This window comes from Pezoporus flaviventris, unplaced genomic scaffold (assembly GCF_033815535.1).
Source record: "Pezoporus flaviventris isolate CSIRO_AGI_PZ_B2104156 unplaced genomic scaffold, CSIRO_AGI_Pfla_v1 ptg000066l, whole genome shotgun sequence".
In the NCBI taxonomy this organism is placed as follows: domain Eukaryota; kingdom Metazoa; phylum Chordata; class Aves; order Psittaciformes; family Psittacidae; genus Pezoporus; species Pezoporus flaviventris.
In genome coordinates, this window is record NW_026892614.1 from 6,447,156 (window position 1) to 6,460,492 (window position 13,337).

The window sequence follows — 13,337 nt, forward strand, 5'->3', positions numbered from 1 at the left end:
CAGACCTGCATAATCAGTCTGGCATGTGAAAACCAAAGCAGATCTAACTCACACACCAGCACCTGTAAGGTTTATTTCAGACATTCTGGTCAGGCAGGTATTCAGCTTGAGACATTCCACCAGCACCTGCCACACTATTCTTGAGAGACAAGCCAAAAGAGGCTCCATGTCATTGTTCTACAACAGTTTACATCCACATGATGTAAGATGCAAGAAAAGGAAAACTTGATTCCATGCATGGACAGAAAATAATTCTGCAAATCCACACAGGGAATAGATAAGCTAAGTAACACACCATTTCCCTGTATACTACACTGAGAATAGCTTTCTCAGACTGTATTTTCCCCACTCTTCAAAATATTGTCAAGTGTGAGTAAAACTTCATAAAATGAAAAGTTTAAAGCAAACAGTTCATAGAGGGAAAAAAAGAGAAGAAATAGACTCTCAGAGGAATGAGTAGGAATCAAACAGCTCCTTTGGCCTTTTTGCTTAAAACAAAACTCATAGTGGGAACACGCACAGGAAGAATATGGGGAAAAATATGGAAAAGCACACCACAAATTTTCATTTAATTAGGTGACAAACTACACTTCGGTAATTTAGATCTTACACAGTCGATTAAGTAGCAGGGTCTAAACTGCATGAAGCTTGTGGTATATTAATTGTCCTTAACTAAGGTAGTCAAAGACTTGTTTCTACCAAATCAAAGACATAAGGAAGGTATCAGTCACACCCATTGTTTTCACACTCCCTTCCCATTCAGAGAGAAAACAATTTCCTCTTTCCGGTAGCAACTTTATCCAAAATACTAAGTTGGTTTTCTCTGGTGTGCACACCCTACACATTTACATTACACATAATGCTGAAGAATCCCCATGCTCTGGAAAAAAGAAAACCTGCATGGACAATCACGAAGAGTGGCAGAACTTGTGCCATTTAAGCCATGCAAAAGGAGAAGACAGACCTGATGAAATTGTACTGACACCAGTAGATATTTTATCCACAGCAGAAAGAAACTGATGCACTGGGCTGATGCCAAAGCAGCAGGCTACTTCCTCTGTCTCCCAGCTCACTCTTAGGTTCCCTACTTAAATCTGACACTCTTATATACTCTGCACAGTAGCCATGACAGCAAAGATATGACAGTATCATTACAGTCCCCTAAACCAGATGCTTTTTAAACCTTTATACAATAAAATCCTATTGCTTAAAATTCATTAGGTCACCTGGAATTACCTGTAAGAACTCTTATCATATTATGTTCCAGTATACACATCCGCTGTATCAAGTTTACAGAACCACTTACCACAGATTTTAAGGAACCTCTAAGGTATTTCACAGGTTTAAGTCTCTAAGTCTCTCTCGTTGGATGTGTCTTTGTTTCTCTTTTTTCCAGTCTCAGAGACCATAAACCTATCATGGAGCTGCCAGAACATCCCTACACATAATTCCCCATCCCAGTAACCAGAGGTCACATAATCACATACCAAGAAGTACTTACTTTAAATACCACAACCATATGCATTTTACATGTGCATTTATCCATTCTAATGTAAAAATCTTGGACTTATTAAAATGTCTTAAACATACCATTAATTTTGGCAACTAAAAATGGTTAACCTCCTGAAAGACTGTTCTCGTCAGAACAATTGGCTGGCCATGCCCTGTGCCTGATCAGCACCATCTCGCCTATCTTTTCATTAAATTCCATTTCTAGGTATTTTCCTGGAGAATGGGTTCTCATTCTGAGCACATGTGCATGTACCGGGGGGGGAGGTCTGAGTTCCAGCAAACTGGAGCCAGACCACAGGACCCACGTGGTGTCAACGGTGCCAGCAATTGGAGTGAGTAAAATCAAGAGCTTGAATATCCAGGTGCCAACTGGATATTCAACTAAGGTGCAACTAGAAAGATCAAGATGAAGCAGCACCTACTGGGCCTGACAGTACCTGAGCCCGGCTGCTGGGGGCATCCACTTTTTTGGTGGTGGTGTTTTTCTGTTGGGGGGTTTGTTTGTGTGTCTTTCCACTAACCAAGCTTCAACCTGAACCACCAGAGGAAGGTACAGTATGAGACCACGGGCGCTGCATTAATGCGAGTGCTGTGTGTCTGCCTGTGTTGACCTTTGTGTCCATATGTATGTATTGCAGACCTGTATCCAAGTTGTACATCGGTATCCAAGTGCCCGTGCCTGCTAGGAATACATGGTCAGTCTTGCTGCTGATTGGACCTGGGTATGGAGCTGTTGCAGCCTTGTCTCTGCCAGGAGGCTGTTGGATTCAGTCATCCCTAACTAAACTTTTCAAGTCTGATGAACAAGTCCCACCCTTCCACACACACTTCACCCCAAGATTCCCCTGTGATTAAAGCACAGACCCCAACAGAAAGATGGCTGTCTGACCACTCCTTTCCGCACACTTCAGCTCAGACTCTGCTCTGCCCCCACTGGAGTCCAGTGCCCCGGGCACTGGAAGCACCGGCTGGCTGCCCTCCACACGGCCGGCCCTGATGAGCTGCAGGTGGCCCGTCACAGCCTGTGTCTAAGGCACTTCGCCAGGCTTCCATGGGGGAGCTGTGCAGGCAGCTTGGCTCCTCACACACTGTAGCGCCCTGCTCACTCTTCCGCTCCCCAGCACATACGGGAATACAGCATTCCTTGCTAGCACCTTAGCCAGAAGGCTATGTGCAGACTGCTGGCCAACAATAACCTCATCGATTGTCAAGTGGTATCTTTTAACAGAATTTTTACGCAAAGCTTAAACTATGTTCAAGTTGTACACTACCAAATTTTTCTCTCTTGTACAGCGGCAAAGTACAGCTTTTACAGCCTTCCTTATGCTCAGTTACATGAAGCTGTTAAGGAAGAACGCTGTCCAGCTCCTCTGAAGCGTTAAGAGCTCATAACGTAAACTTGAAAACAAAACTCAGAGCAGAATTTTTTTTAGACTGTTTCATTTTATGGGATTATACAGCTATTACTTGCCTGCATAAAAACCCAAAGTATGTGCACAGTGACTCAGAACATATAAATGGCTAATCCCAGTATTACTATATTTCCTAAAAGCAAAATAGAGATTGTTCCCAGTGTTAACAGCTCCAAAAGAGCATCTAAATACAGGAAATCACTTGCGGGAAGTCTACTTATGTAACAGACTGTGCCAAAATGAATCTCTGGTACACCAGTATCAACTACCTAGGTAAAGAATGTAGGCAACCCCTTGCACTTACACAAGTGAAACTACTAGAGCATTACTGCAGTTACACTGAGGAAAACCAATTGGTGTTACCTAGACTGCTTATACTGTAAGTATTACAGCATGTCTAGTTTTAATGGATAGTGCATTACACTGTTCTTTTTACCCAAAAGAACTCAATACACAGCGGCCAGTATTGCTGGAGCAAAATACAACTGAGGCTTCTTTCTATCTTGGCAGAAACTGCAAAATCCCTCTCCTTCAAGTTCCAGGACTTACTTTACAAAGTTCTGGACCAGTCGCCAAAAACTCACACTAGGGAAAGGCGTAGGAGGATATTGTTTCAAGGTCCAATATCTCATGACCCATCCTAACTCAAAACAAATGCTTCAAACCACTGAAAGCTAATTCCAAAGTCTAATGGTACAAAACAGCCATTACCCTGGAAAGTCTCTTCGTTCACTGAAATCACTCCAATCTATTACCCTGCATCCCTACCCAGCTATTCACTCCCACTCTTTAGAATAATATGCCAAATCACATTATCACACAGAGAATTAGCTTCAAACACATTACATGAGATCTTTCCCTCACCAAATGCCTCAGTACAGACATACTTGGACTACTGCTTGGCTAGTTCTTTTCCAGCATACAAACCTAATACCCTGCTGGAAATGCTAACCTGCTCAACACATACCACATCCATGCCCCTTCTACTCCCCAGCTCCCACCTTCTCACAGACACGTTTCCTTTTTGTGCCTCAACTCTCCATTACTCTGCTGGCTTACTTAGCCCATAAGAAGAAAGCAGATGAAAAACCAAGAAGGCAGACCAACAAAAGGAAAAATAGATTTGAGCACACGGCGGATGAACACAAACCACAGTTTTAGACACGTTCAAAAGTACGTACAGTGAACTACAAGCTCAACCTAGAGAAAAACCCCAAAGGAGAGCTGCACTACTGTTATCTATTAATTACACCAAATTAAGCTGCTACTGCAAGAGTTGTAGAGATCTGTAATACTGCCAGACTGTAACATGAACTTTGTAATATGACTCTCTTCTCAGTATTTTATTAGTAAAACATCTGCTAACACTTGAGAAATCATATGAAGCTTCAAGTCAACACCTTTGCCACAATTTAGTTAGACAGCCATTACCATGACAGTGCCCAAACTTTTGGAAGACAGCTCATACTCATTTCACATGTTTTTGGTCTTTGCACAATGTGACACCTTAAAGTACTTTAAAATAAATTTGTCCCCCTTCTAGCTAGCTATCCAAACTACTTAATTCAGCCACATTAAAACTTGAGTTCTTAGGTATACAAATAATACATTTAATTGTCACTTGGTTAGAAAATTCTACAGATGTATTTGCATGTTCTTCATTTCAGGCTTTTTTCCCCTGATTATCAAAACAAAATATTTGATCATATCTAATCTTCCTTCCCCCTCTGCCCCGGTGTATTCAATTTTTAAGGGAAACTGGCTGGTTTGTCAAACAATCCAAGGATCTCAGTCATATTCCAACTATGGAAAATGAAATCCCACCTTGTCTAATTAAAATAATACGGCAGGACTATCAAAAAAGTGCACACATATTGACAGGATCACATTCAATTCAGATTATTCAAATTCTTCAGATTATTCAGTACCAGGACTACAACACTTGCAAAAATGATGAACATATGAAACTACAGAAATAGCAGAAAGATGCACAAGCAGCTACAATATGCAAAATTTAACCCTTTTTAAACACAGCTATACTTAAGTGATTGTGTTCTGAACAACTTACACAGTCATAAAGAAATAAATGTGAGCGTGTACATGTTCAGTATCCATGTAAGTGACTATCGACAGATTAACGCCTGAATTCAGGCAAATCAAACAGCATAATGTGGGGGGAAACAACCAGGGAATCAAGACTACTAAGAAAGCATAAGTACTGTTGAGAGAGGAGAAAGTATTTAAGGTAAAAAATGACACCTTAAAGACATTCATTGCCTACAAAAAGACAGATGACCCAAAAAAAACCAACATGGAAAAAACAGCCAAAAAATAAGAAGCACAAAGCAAGCCAGTAATCAAGCAGAAATTTTACAATCATAAATTTGGTGTTGATAGCCAATTCCGTGCACAGTTGAGAGTGATCATATTAGGATGAAGAAAAAACAACAAAAATATTACTGCTAGTAAAAGCAAAGACACCAAACACACTAAAGTTACCAGAACCCAAATGAAATCAAGAGTTGCTAGATAAGCGTTTCATGCCTGCACATAAGCAACACAATTTTGAGACTACTTTTAAGAAAGGATTTAAAAACCAACATACGACACATGGAAGAGCTCAGCAATAGCAGAATTGTAAAAAGTGTTTGTGAAGAAGGTTGGAGAGCAACCCTGAAACTGGTAGGCCACAGAAGGCCCAGTATCTGTTGGAAGCAAACTAAACAAGACACAAAATAGACTATAAAATACCATGTTGAATCAAGTTTGACGAGAAAAAAAAGATAAACAGAGAGGAAACACGTTCATCAAACAGGAATGAAAATTAGAAATATATAAGGGAAGAGAAAGAAGAGGAAGAGAGTGAGAAAATAATTTTGGCTTGTCTTTTATTTTCCTTTAAATTTAAAACATATGAGACGACTATGTTATGAAAATACAGAAGAAAAATCTGAGAAAGGCTTATTAATCAGTAAGACTTAAGAAATATCCCTTTGACTTTGCTAAGTGGTGATCATTGGGTTGAGTTCAGTGAAGTATTAAAAGGAAAACGAGTTTGGGAGATTAAGAAACAGAGTGTACGCGTAAACAGCATGTCAGTACCCAAGTCAAAGAGAAGCCAACGGTTTGAAAGGACTGCAAGAATTTCAAGCAAGCATCCTAAGGTAGGAAAGCAAAATGCAGAAAAGCACTTGAGAAAAAGCCAAAAGGAAGGATGCAGAGTATGACTGAAAACGAACAAGATGAAGGACAGGTTTGTAGATGAAAAAGGCCGATCAGGGCAGTTTCAGAATAATGAAAGTAAAGTTTCAGACCAAGTTACAACAAATCTTGCAGGTACCAATACTATACAAGTAATAGCACTGAACAACCACAAGTTTTTAATTTACAGCTATTAGTTTAGCTAGAACAAAATAAATAAGCTAGAGTAAAGCATTTATAGTAACCTGCACCACATAATTCACAGTCTGCAGGCAGTGGAGCATCACCACACAAGAGTTTCTAGTTTTAAGCCAGTAAACCCTATGTTCTACTTCATGTCCTCTCATGTGAGGAATGAAGAACCAGCATTTAAACATGAAACAGGATTATGAACTTGCCTCTGAAATATCTGATCACTGTGCAAGGCCACACACTGTCTGTCTGCAACTTATGCTACATATTTTTCTGCTTCTAAACACACTCTATTCCAGCAGCAGTCATTTCTGTTCATGCTTTAGTTCATCTTCAGACTCCCCCTGAGAACTGTATGTGTGGTACTTTAATATACGGCAACTGGGATAAGGAATGAACAGAGAAGATAGATGCTTCAGAAGACTCATAGTTACAGTCTCAATCTAAAACTTGTGTTTCCTGAGGACTTCTATTAAGCATACCAATACACAACGCCCCCAACATAGCTCCCCAAATTTAACTGTAAACACGAAAAAAGTTTTTGCTCCTCTGCTCACATTTAGGTTTTAGCAGAGCTAAAAGACACATCAAATATTTGCATTACTCATCTTGCTCTCCTTGCAGACACATGCCTCTTTAGTTTCAGTTCTTCTGATGCTAATTTTAATTAGCCTTCTGCAAAACCTGAACAAACTACATGCAACAGCAGTGTCTGAATCAGGAAGCACAACTGACCATCAACAGTACAGCAAGACTACCAATAGAGAAAGAGCTGTGAAAACACATTAGGTAAACACAGTACTCATTTATTACACAGTACTCATTTATTACACAGTACTAAACTGCTCCCCAACACAGGTTTTTGCTAGATTGTTTTCCTCCCAGCTGATTAATTTCCTCTGGGGAAAAAAAAAAAGGCTACATATAAAGTTATTTTTCTGGAAAAAGAAGTTCAGGCAGGACTTATTGCTGCTGTCAAATAGAGGGCGGAGGGAGGATATTGCCATTTGTGCACTGGCTGCAAAACTACTTATGAAAGAGGAATCCACTACACACAAGGTTGTTTCCTGATCAGTTTGCTGCCTGCAAACATGTTCTCACTGAGCAATCATTTACTGGTAGCATCAGCCACAGGACAGCATACACTGAATCAAAGCCAGACAAAAGAGGACAACTGATCCTGAAATCCTCATCAAGTCTGCAGTACATTAAGGCTCAGTATATAAGGTATTTCTTGAGCTATAACAGGCACTGAAGTTAAACTTTTAGATGAGCCTGCCAAAAGAACAGAAAGGAAAAAGAAAAATAAGCATCAATGTTTTCATCTTTCTTTAAGAAGACAGGAAATATGCAGATGCAAAGAGAAAAAGTTGATGCAGAAAGAAAAAGCTGTCCCTAAAATGGCTGCAAAACAGTGCACCTAACATGCATGGTACAGAGACAAAAAAACAAAAAACTTGACCCAAATAACTTGTCTTTTCTGAAACTAACATGCTGAACTGTGTTTTGCTAGCCCACAAAGTTATTATGAAATCAGCTTGCTTGCCAGCTAGTTTGTAAAATAAAGATGCAGTAAGTTCTGAGGTGGGGGAAAAAAATACACAAGCATATGCAAATGAGAGCTCACATAATGTTTGCATTCATGCTCTTTCAAGCCATTATGTAAAGAAGAATCATCTAATAAAACTGATCACCTATAAACAGCAATCACAACAACAAAAGACATGGAGAAAACAATTCCCTACAAAATAAAACTACCTTTCACTCCCTCCCTCTCATCCACCCCTGGCCTTGAGGGGAAAAAAGTAATTATTTTTTAATTAGGTTATGAAATAATGTTAACTGCTTTTCAGATTGCTTAGTAAGGTCTAAAATACATAACCTAACAAAAGATAAAATTTGGATGCAAAAACCGCAAGACCAATGTTATTTCCTTCCTAAGGAGTCAGAACCTGCAACAGCTCAACAAAGATACATCTGAAAAGCATGCTACCAGGTTTTTTATTTCTTGGTCAACTCCCTCTTAATAGAAACTATGCCAATAACAGTTCTCTCGTGAAAGAGTAATGCATGCATTCATTATATGGAAAAAAACTACAGCATTAGCTGTTGGTGGAGGTTTTAATTATTAACTAGAAACAGAAAGAAAAGCTAGGATCTTGCAGCATGTTTCTGTAGCCACAACTGGTCCTTTCATTATAGCTGGCTATAAGGTTCCAAGAATGCTCCTTAATAATAGCAAGTAAAAACCTAAGATAGCAGTGAAAATCACTGAAGGGAAAAAACATGTTCTTCATATTGTGAAAACTAATTCTTGCAAAAAAATCACTACTACATCTTTTACTAGCTGTCACAAGCAAGAAAGTAACAGGAAGGTCTTCTTTTACATATCTTGGGAGTTAGAAAATGTCTTTGTGCATAACTGCAAGCATCTAACATGTGTATCTGTCACCGTACAAAACTTCTTGGCATATTCCAGTCACACACTGTTATTACTAAGCAGCCTGTTACAAAACAACTGTTGCCATCAGCAGAACATGGCAGTGTTATACCATACCTTCTGGTAAACTATAGAGCACACAAGGTCTTTAACAGCAGAGAGGGACAGGTCCTGAGCTTCAATGGTGACAGTCTCTCGAGTGAGACCAATCTGCAGAAGGAAGGAGACCCCATGCATAGAGCCTCGGGAGTTGGTGAGGCTCTGGGTACTGAAACTGCCATTGGAGAGTCGACTGGAGAGCCCCGACTGGGGACTTGAAGACAAAGTTGGGGTTTGTGGTGCAGCAGCATGACACGTTGGTGGGGAAAACTTCTGTAAGGATGGGGGAGAAGAGTCGTTTGCTGACATCTGACTTGCTTTACTCTGCCGAGATCTCCCTAGTAGTCAAATTCTAAGAAAAATATGTTGTCAGTTCTTGGTTTGAAATGAGAACAAGGGTAATGTAATTTTCCCTTTCTTAATTCAGTAAAACACCACTGACCAGCAAAACTTAATTTTCCCTTTCATTCTGCGCAAGCCAAAGAATAAAATAATTTCAGCTGCAAGTTACGTTAAATTAAAGGTTATCTCTTTGCAGTTACAATCAGCTGATCAAGAGCAGATTGCCTGTCCTTTAGCACCACATCCAGACAATGGAGGCTTACATAAAGGCCTCGCAGAAATACATCAGCTCTGCTGCTTTATATTTGTCTTTCATTTTTATGTATTAAAAAAAAAAAAGCTGGAAACACAGATGGAAATAAATGTTGGCAGCTCATTAAAAGTATTCTTGTTCACCTAATTCCACAGATCACATCTTAAATGCAGACTCATCTTCACGTAGACAGCCTTTCAAAATAAAATACAGAAAAAAATGCAACAATAGAAGTCCATGTATGTGATGAACCTACTCCTCCTTCAGAAAGTCTTCTCTGACTTCACGGGACACAGTTAACATGGAGATTCGCAAAGGCATCCGATTTCATTTTTATAAAATACTTTAGCTCATGAAACGCAGACGCAGAATGTCTGAAGACACAGTCACATTCAATGTAATCTCTAGCTTCACCCAGATAATCTCCAGCATTTTGAAACGTTGTACTCTGCCTGTAGGGGAAAAGGTTGAAGCTGTTATTTCACACGAAATGCATAAAACTGTACAGCAACGTCATAACCACTCTACTTCGAGTCAGTAGGATCACCAATTCCTTGTACTCAAGTATGTTATGTTAGTAACAGTTTGCACTTGTAACTTGAATTTAAGTGTTTTCCCACTGTATGATACACAAGCCAAGTCAGACTAACACTTCCCAACACGTTACCACATCTTTTAATTAGCAGTGATTTAGCAGTGCAAAGCACTTAACAGTTAAGTGAAAAAAAAAGGGGGAGGGAGTAGACCACAGCTCTGCTCTGCAGGTATATACTGAGAAGCTGATGGGAAGGGAGAGAAATTTATTAAATGCATTGAAATGTCCAAAAATCGTAACATCAAACCTCAAAACAAACTCTACGTAGCATGTCCTCAGTGAACCATTTTAATGCTTTTATTCAAGACAACTGAAGAACACATGGACAAGCTCTAACTGCAGCAAGATATGCACAGCAGTGAGAGAGAGAACTGGTTCTGGGGAGGGAGAAAGGGGAGAGAGGAAATAATTTACTGCTCAGATGTCTGATTAAAAGAGTAAATCTGCCTACAACCTTTTAAAATAAATCATTCCATAAGTTCAAAATACTTGTCACAAGATGCTGTGCTACCTGATTTTAAGCTTCGCATGAGTAACTGAAATGCTTGAAAAGAATCATTTTTAGATTCCCCATGTAAGCTCTTCACAGAAAACGTTACCCATAAAAGCAAAAGAAGCTCAAGGCAGTAGATACTATGTATCACTAACAGGTTTTAAAGGAGCATAGATCCATAAATAATAATTCATCAATAAATCAATAAGCTCACATAGTTTTTCCTTCTCTTACATGAAAATAAATAAAAAATCTCAGAAAGAGTATTACTAAAATTAAGTGAAATGTTAGCAAAGAAATGCCACAGTTTATCACACACAATATAAACCGTCCTTACTAGAAATAAAGCTGATAACTAGTAAACAGTCCATTTAATAAATTACACACTCCTGCTATTGACCAGTATAATAACTCAAAACTGCACTACCACTGCATTCTAAAAGTAGGTAAGGAAAGGGAGATACACAAACTGCAGTACTGGAAGGAAAATAAGCCTCTGGTTCTGTGATAAAAATTCCTAACTTCAGAAGTGAGAACAAATTGACACCTTCTGGATTTTAAGCACAGGTATCCACAAACAGTTGTCTTCAAATACTCAAGAGTTGATGGACATTTACCAAAGTCAAATTCTGCTTCAAAGAACACACTCAACACCATACAGATGAATGTCATAAATACGAAGATTAAGGACAGCAACACTGAAGCATCTTTCTCAAGAGAACAGCTTTACAGTGCCTTCAGCTGTGCTTGAAGATGACTTATTTTTGCTTTCCACATACTGATCTTCTCTCCCTCACTTCTCACAGATACTAGAGGCAGTAAACACAAACCCTCAGGCATCTGAATTTAAAAAACAATAACACCTAACCAACATAAAAGAAAACTGAAAACCTACATAATGTGAAAAAATTAATGGGTATACTAAGTAAGTTTAATTTAGCCAGTGAAAACATGCTGTGAAAGCTCACCTACAGCTGCCTAATGAGAATGTTAATTATATTTACCAAAAGCGTGATGCATTTGCATTTATAAAGTCTTTTATACCAAGAGTATTTGCATATAAGCCTTTTATGCAGTTTACTTTTACTACGTGATAGGAAAGAATGGATCTTTCTAAGAGAGGAAGACCATAGAAACTGCTCACTTTGTAGTCATAGAATAGTTAGGGTTGGAAAGGACCTTAAGATCATCTACTTCCAACCCCCCCGCCAGGGGCAGGGACACCTCCACTAAACAAACTGATTTTGAACATCAAATACCAAAGTTAATATTCAATCCTACGACTGTACTCAGATACATATACAATCCCTACACCTGAAAAAGCAGAGGCACACGGGCTAGGAAGGGAGCCCACCTGACCCCCGCCCTGCCGCACCACTCGGAGCTATGCTTTCCAGGCTGCTCTCGCCGCATAAGTGCTGACTCTCCCCTTCCTTTTGGGGCTGCTCCCAAACCAAGCAGCTTTCAGGCAGCTTCTCCAACATCTGGCACTTCACTCGCCCTCCGTTCCCCGCGCTACACGAGGCACGGGCTCCGAGCCGCGCTCCCAGCGGCTTCTCTCGCTCTATTACCCTCCCTCCCGGGAACTGCCCCCTTCCCCGGTTCCCGCCTGATCCCGCCCCCCCCCCCCCCCCCCGCAGGTGCCAGACTGGGTCTGCGAGCGGCCTCCCTGCCACCACGGCGCGGGCGGGACCGATGGAGGAACGGCGGGGACGCGTCCTGCCTGTCGAGAGTCACGCAGCCCCGTCCCGTCCCTCCCAGGTTTAAATCCCCGCTGGGCGGCCCGCCCCGCCGGCACAGCTCCCCGCGGCGCCGCTCTCCGGAGATGATGTGGCCTCGGCCCGTCACCCCCACCCCAGAGCACCCCTGCGACAGGGCGGAGCTGCCGCCACGACGGCGCTTCCCCCCCGCGGGGGGCAGTGGCGGCCGCGGGTCTCCCCTCACAGCCCCAGGGGTAGGGCCCTCACCGGGGTTCGGCGGCGGCGCCGCCGCTCCCGCCGCGGCAGGAACTTTCCGAACCCGCCTCCGCCCTTCCCCGCCGTGGCGGGCCCGGCCCCTACTCCCCCCGCACCGTGCGCAGATCCCCGGCCCCAGCGCTGGCGGCACTCGCGCCCCGCCGTCCTCACCTGCGGCCCCGCCAGACGCCCGCTGCCCCCGGGCCGGAGCTGCCCCGCGCACATCTCCCCCGCCGCTCAAGCCCTCCAGCTGCCCACACACACCAGAGCCGCCCGGGACGGGCTGCCGCGCGGGAGGTGACGGGAGCTGTAGTCCCGCTGCCGCGCTCTCACCCGTGGAGCCGCGCTCAGGCGAACTACGAGTCCCGGCGAGTCCCGCCGGGAGGGGCTCATCTAGAGCAGCGGCGCATGCGTAGGGCTGCCAGAGAGAGTTTCCGTTAGTTTTGTTGCCCGTGGTGGAGCCGCTTTGCGCCTCTAACGGGACGGCGGGGCGGCGCCGGTTCAGCGCTCTCCATTTTGCCGCCGGCGCCCCACCGCCGCCCGCGCCTCCCGGCCCCCGCGGGCTCCAGCCGTGTCAAAACCTGGGTCCGCGTCAGTTCGCATCCGCCGCTGTGCCTCGAGTTGCGACAGCTCCTCCGCCCTGCCCGCTGTACCTCAGGCAGAGCTCCGGGCCCATCCTGCGCCTCTTTCGGTTCACCTCCCCGGGGCGTGCGTGGCGCAGCGCGGCCCCGCGGGGATCCCCTCAGGGCCTCGGACGGGGCCCTTCATCTCTGCACAGGAAATACTTGACATAGTGTGTCACAGCATCACGTTGGTCTTGGGCATGGCCGCTCTGACCCGGTG

At 42.8% G+C, this 13,337-nt stretch overlaps 1 protein-coding gene across 4 annotated transcripts in view; it reads right to left on the reverse strand.

Moving 5' to 3' along the window:
- PRKD3 (protein kinase D3) overlaps window positions 1–12,800 on the reverse strand; it is a 37,883-nt gene extending 25,083 nt beyond the window's left edge. Inside the window, exons 1-3 of one of the 4 annotated variants that reach the window (XM_061471083.1) lie at window positions 12,666–12,800; window positions 9,708–9,903; window positions 8,875–9,208 (exon numbers count right to left, since the gene is read on the reverse strand). In XM_061471083.1, the coding sequence (XP_061327067.1) occupies window positions 8,875–9,165 (291 nt within the window). In that variant the 5' untranslated portion in view covers window positions 9,166–9,208; window positions 9,708–9,903; window positions 12,666–12,800. Of the gene's footprint in view, window positions 1–8,874; window positions 9,904–11,893; window positions 12,112–12,665 lie in introns of those variants that run through there. The other 3 variants (XM_061471081.1, XM_061471084.1, XM_061471080.1) reach the window with 3 other exon arrangements.
- Window positions 12,801–13,337: the final 537 nt, after the last annotated feature.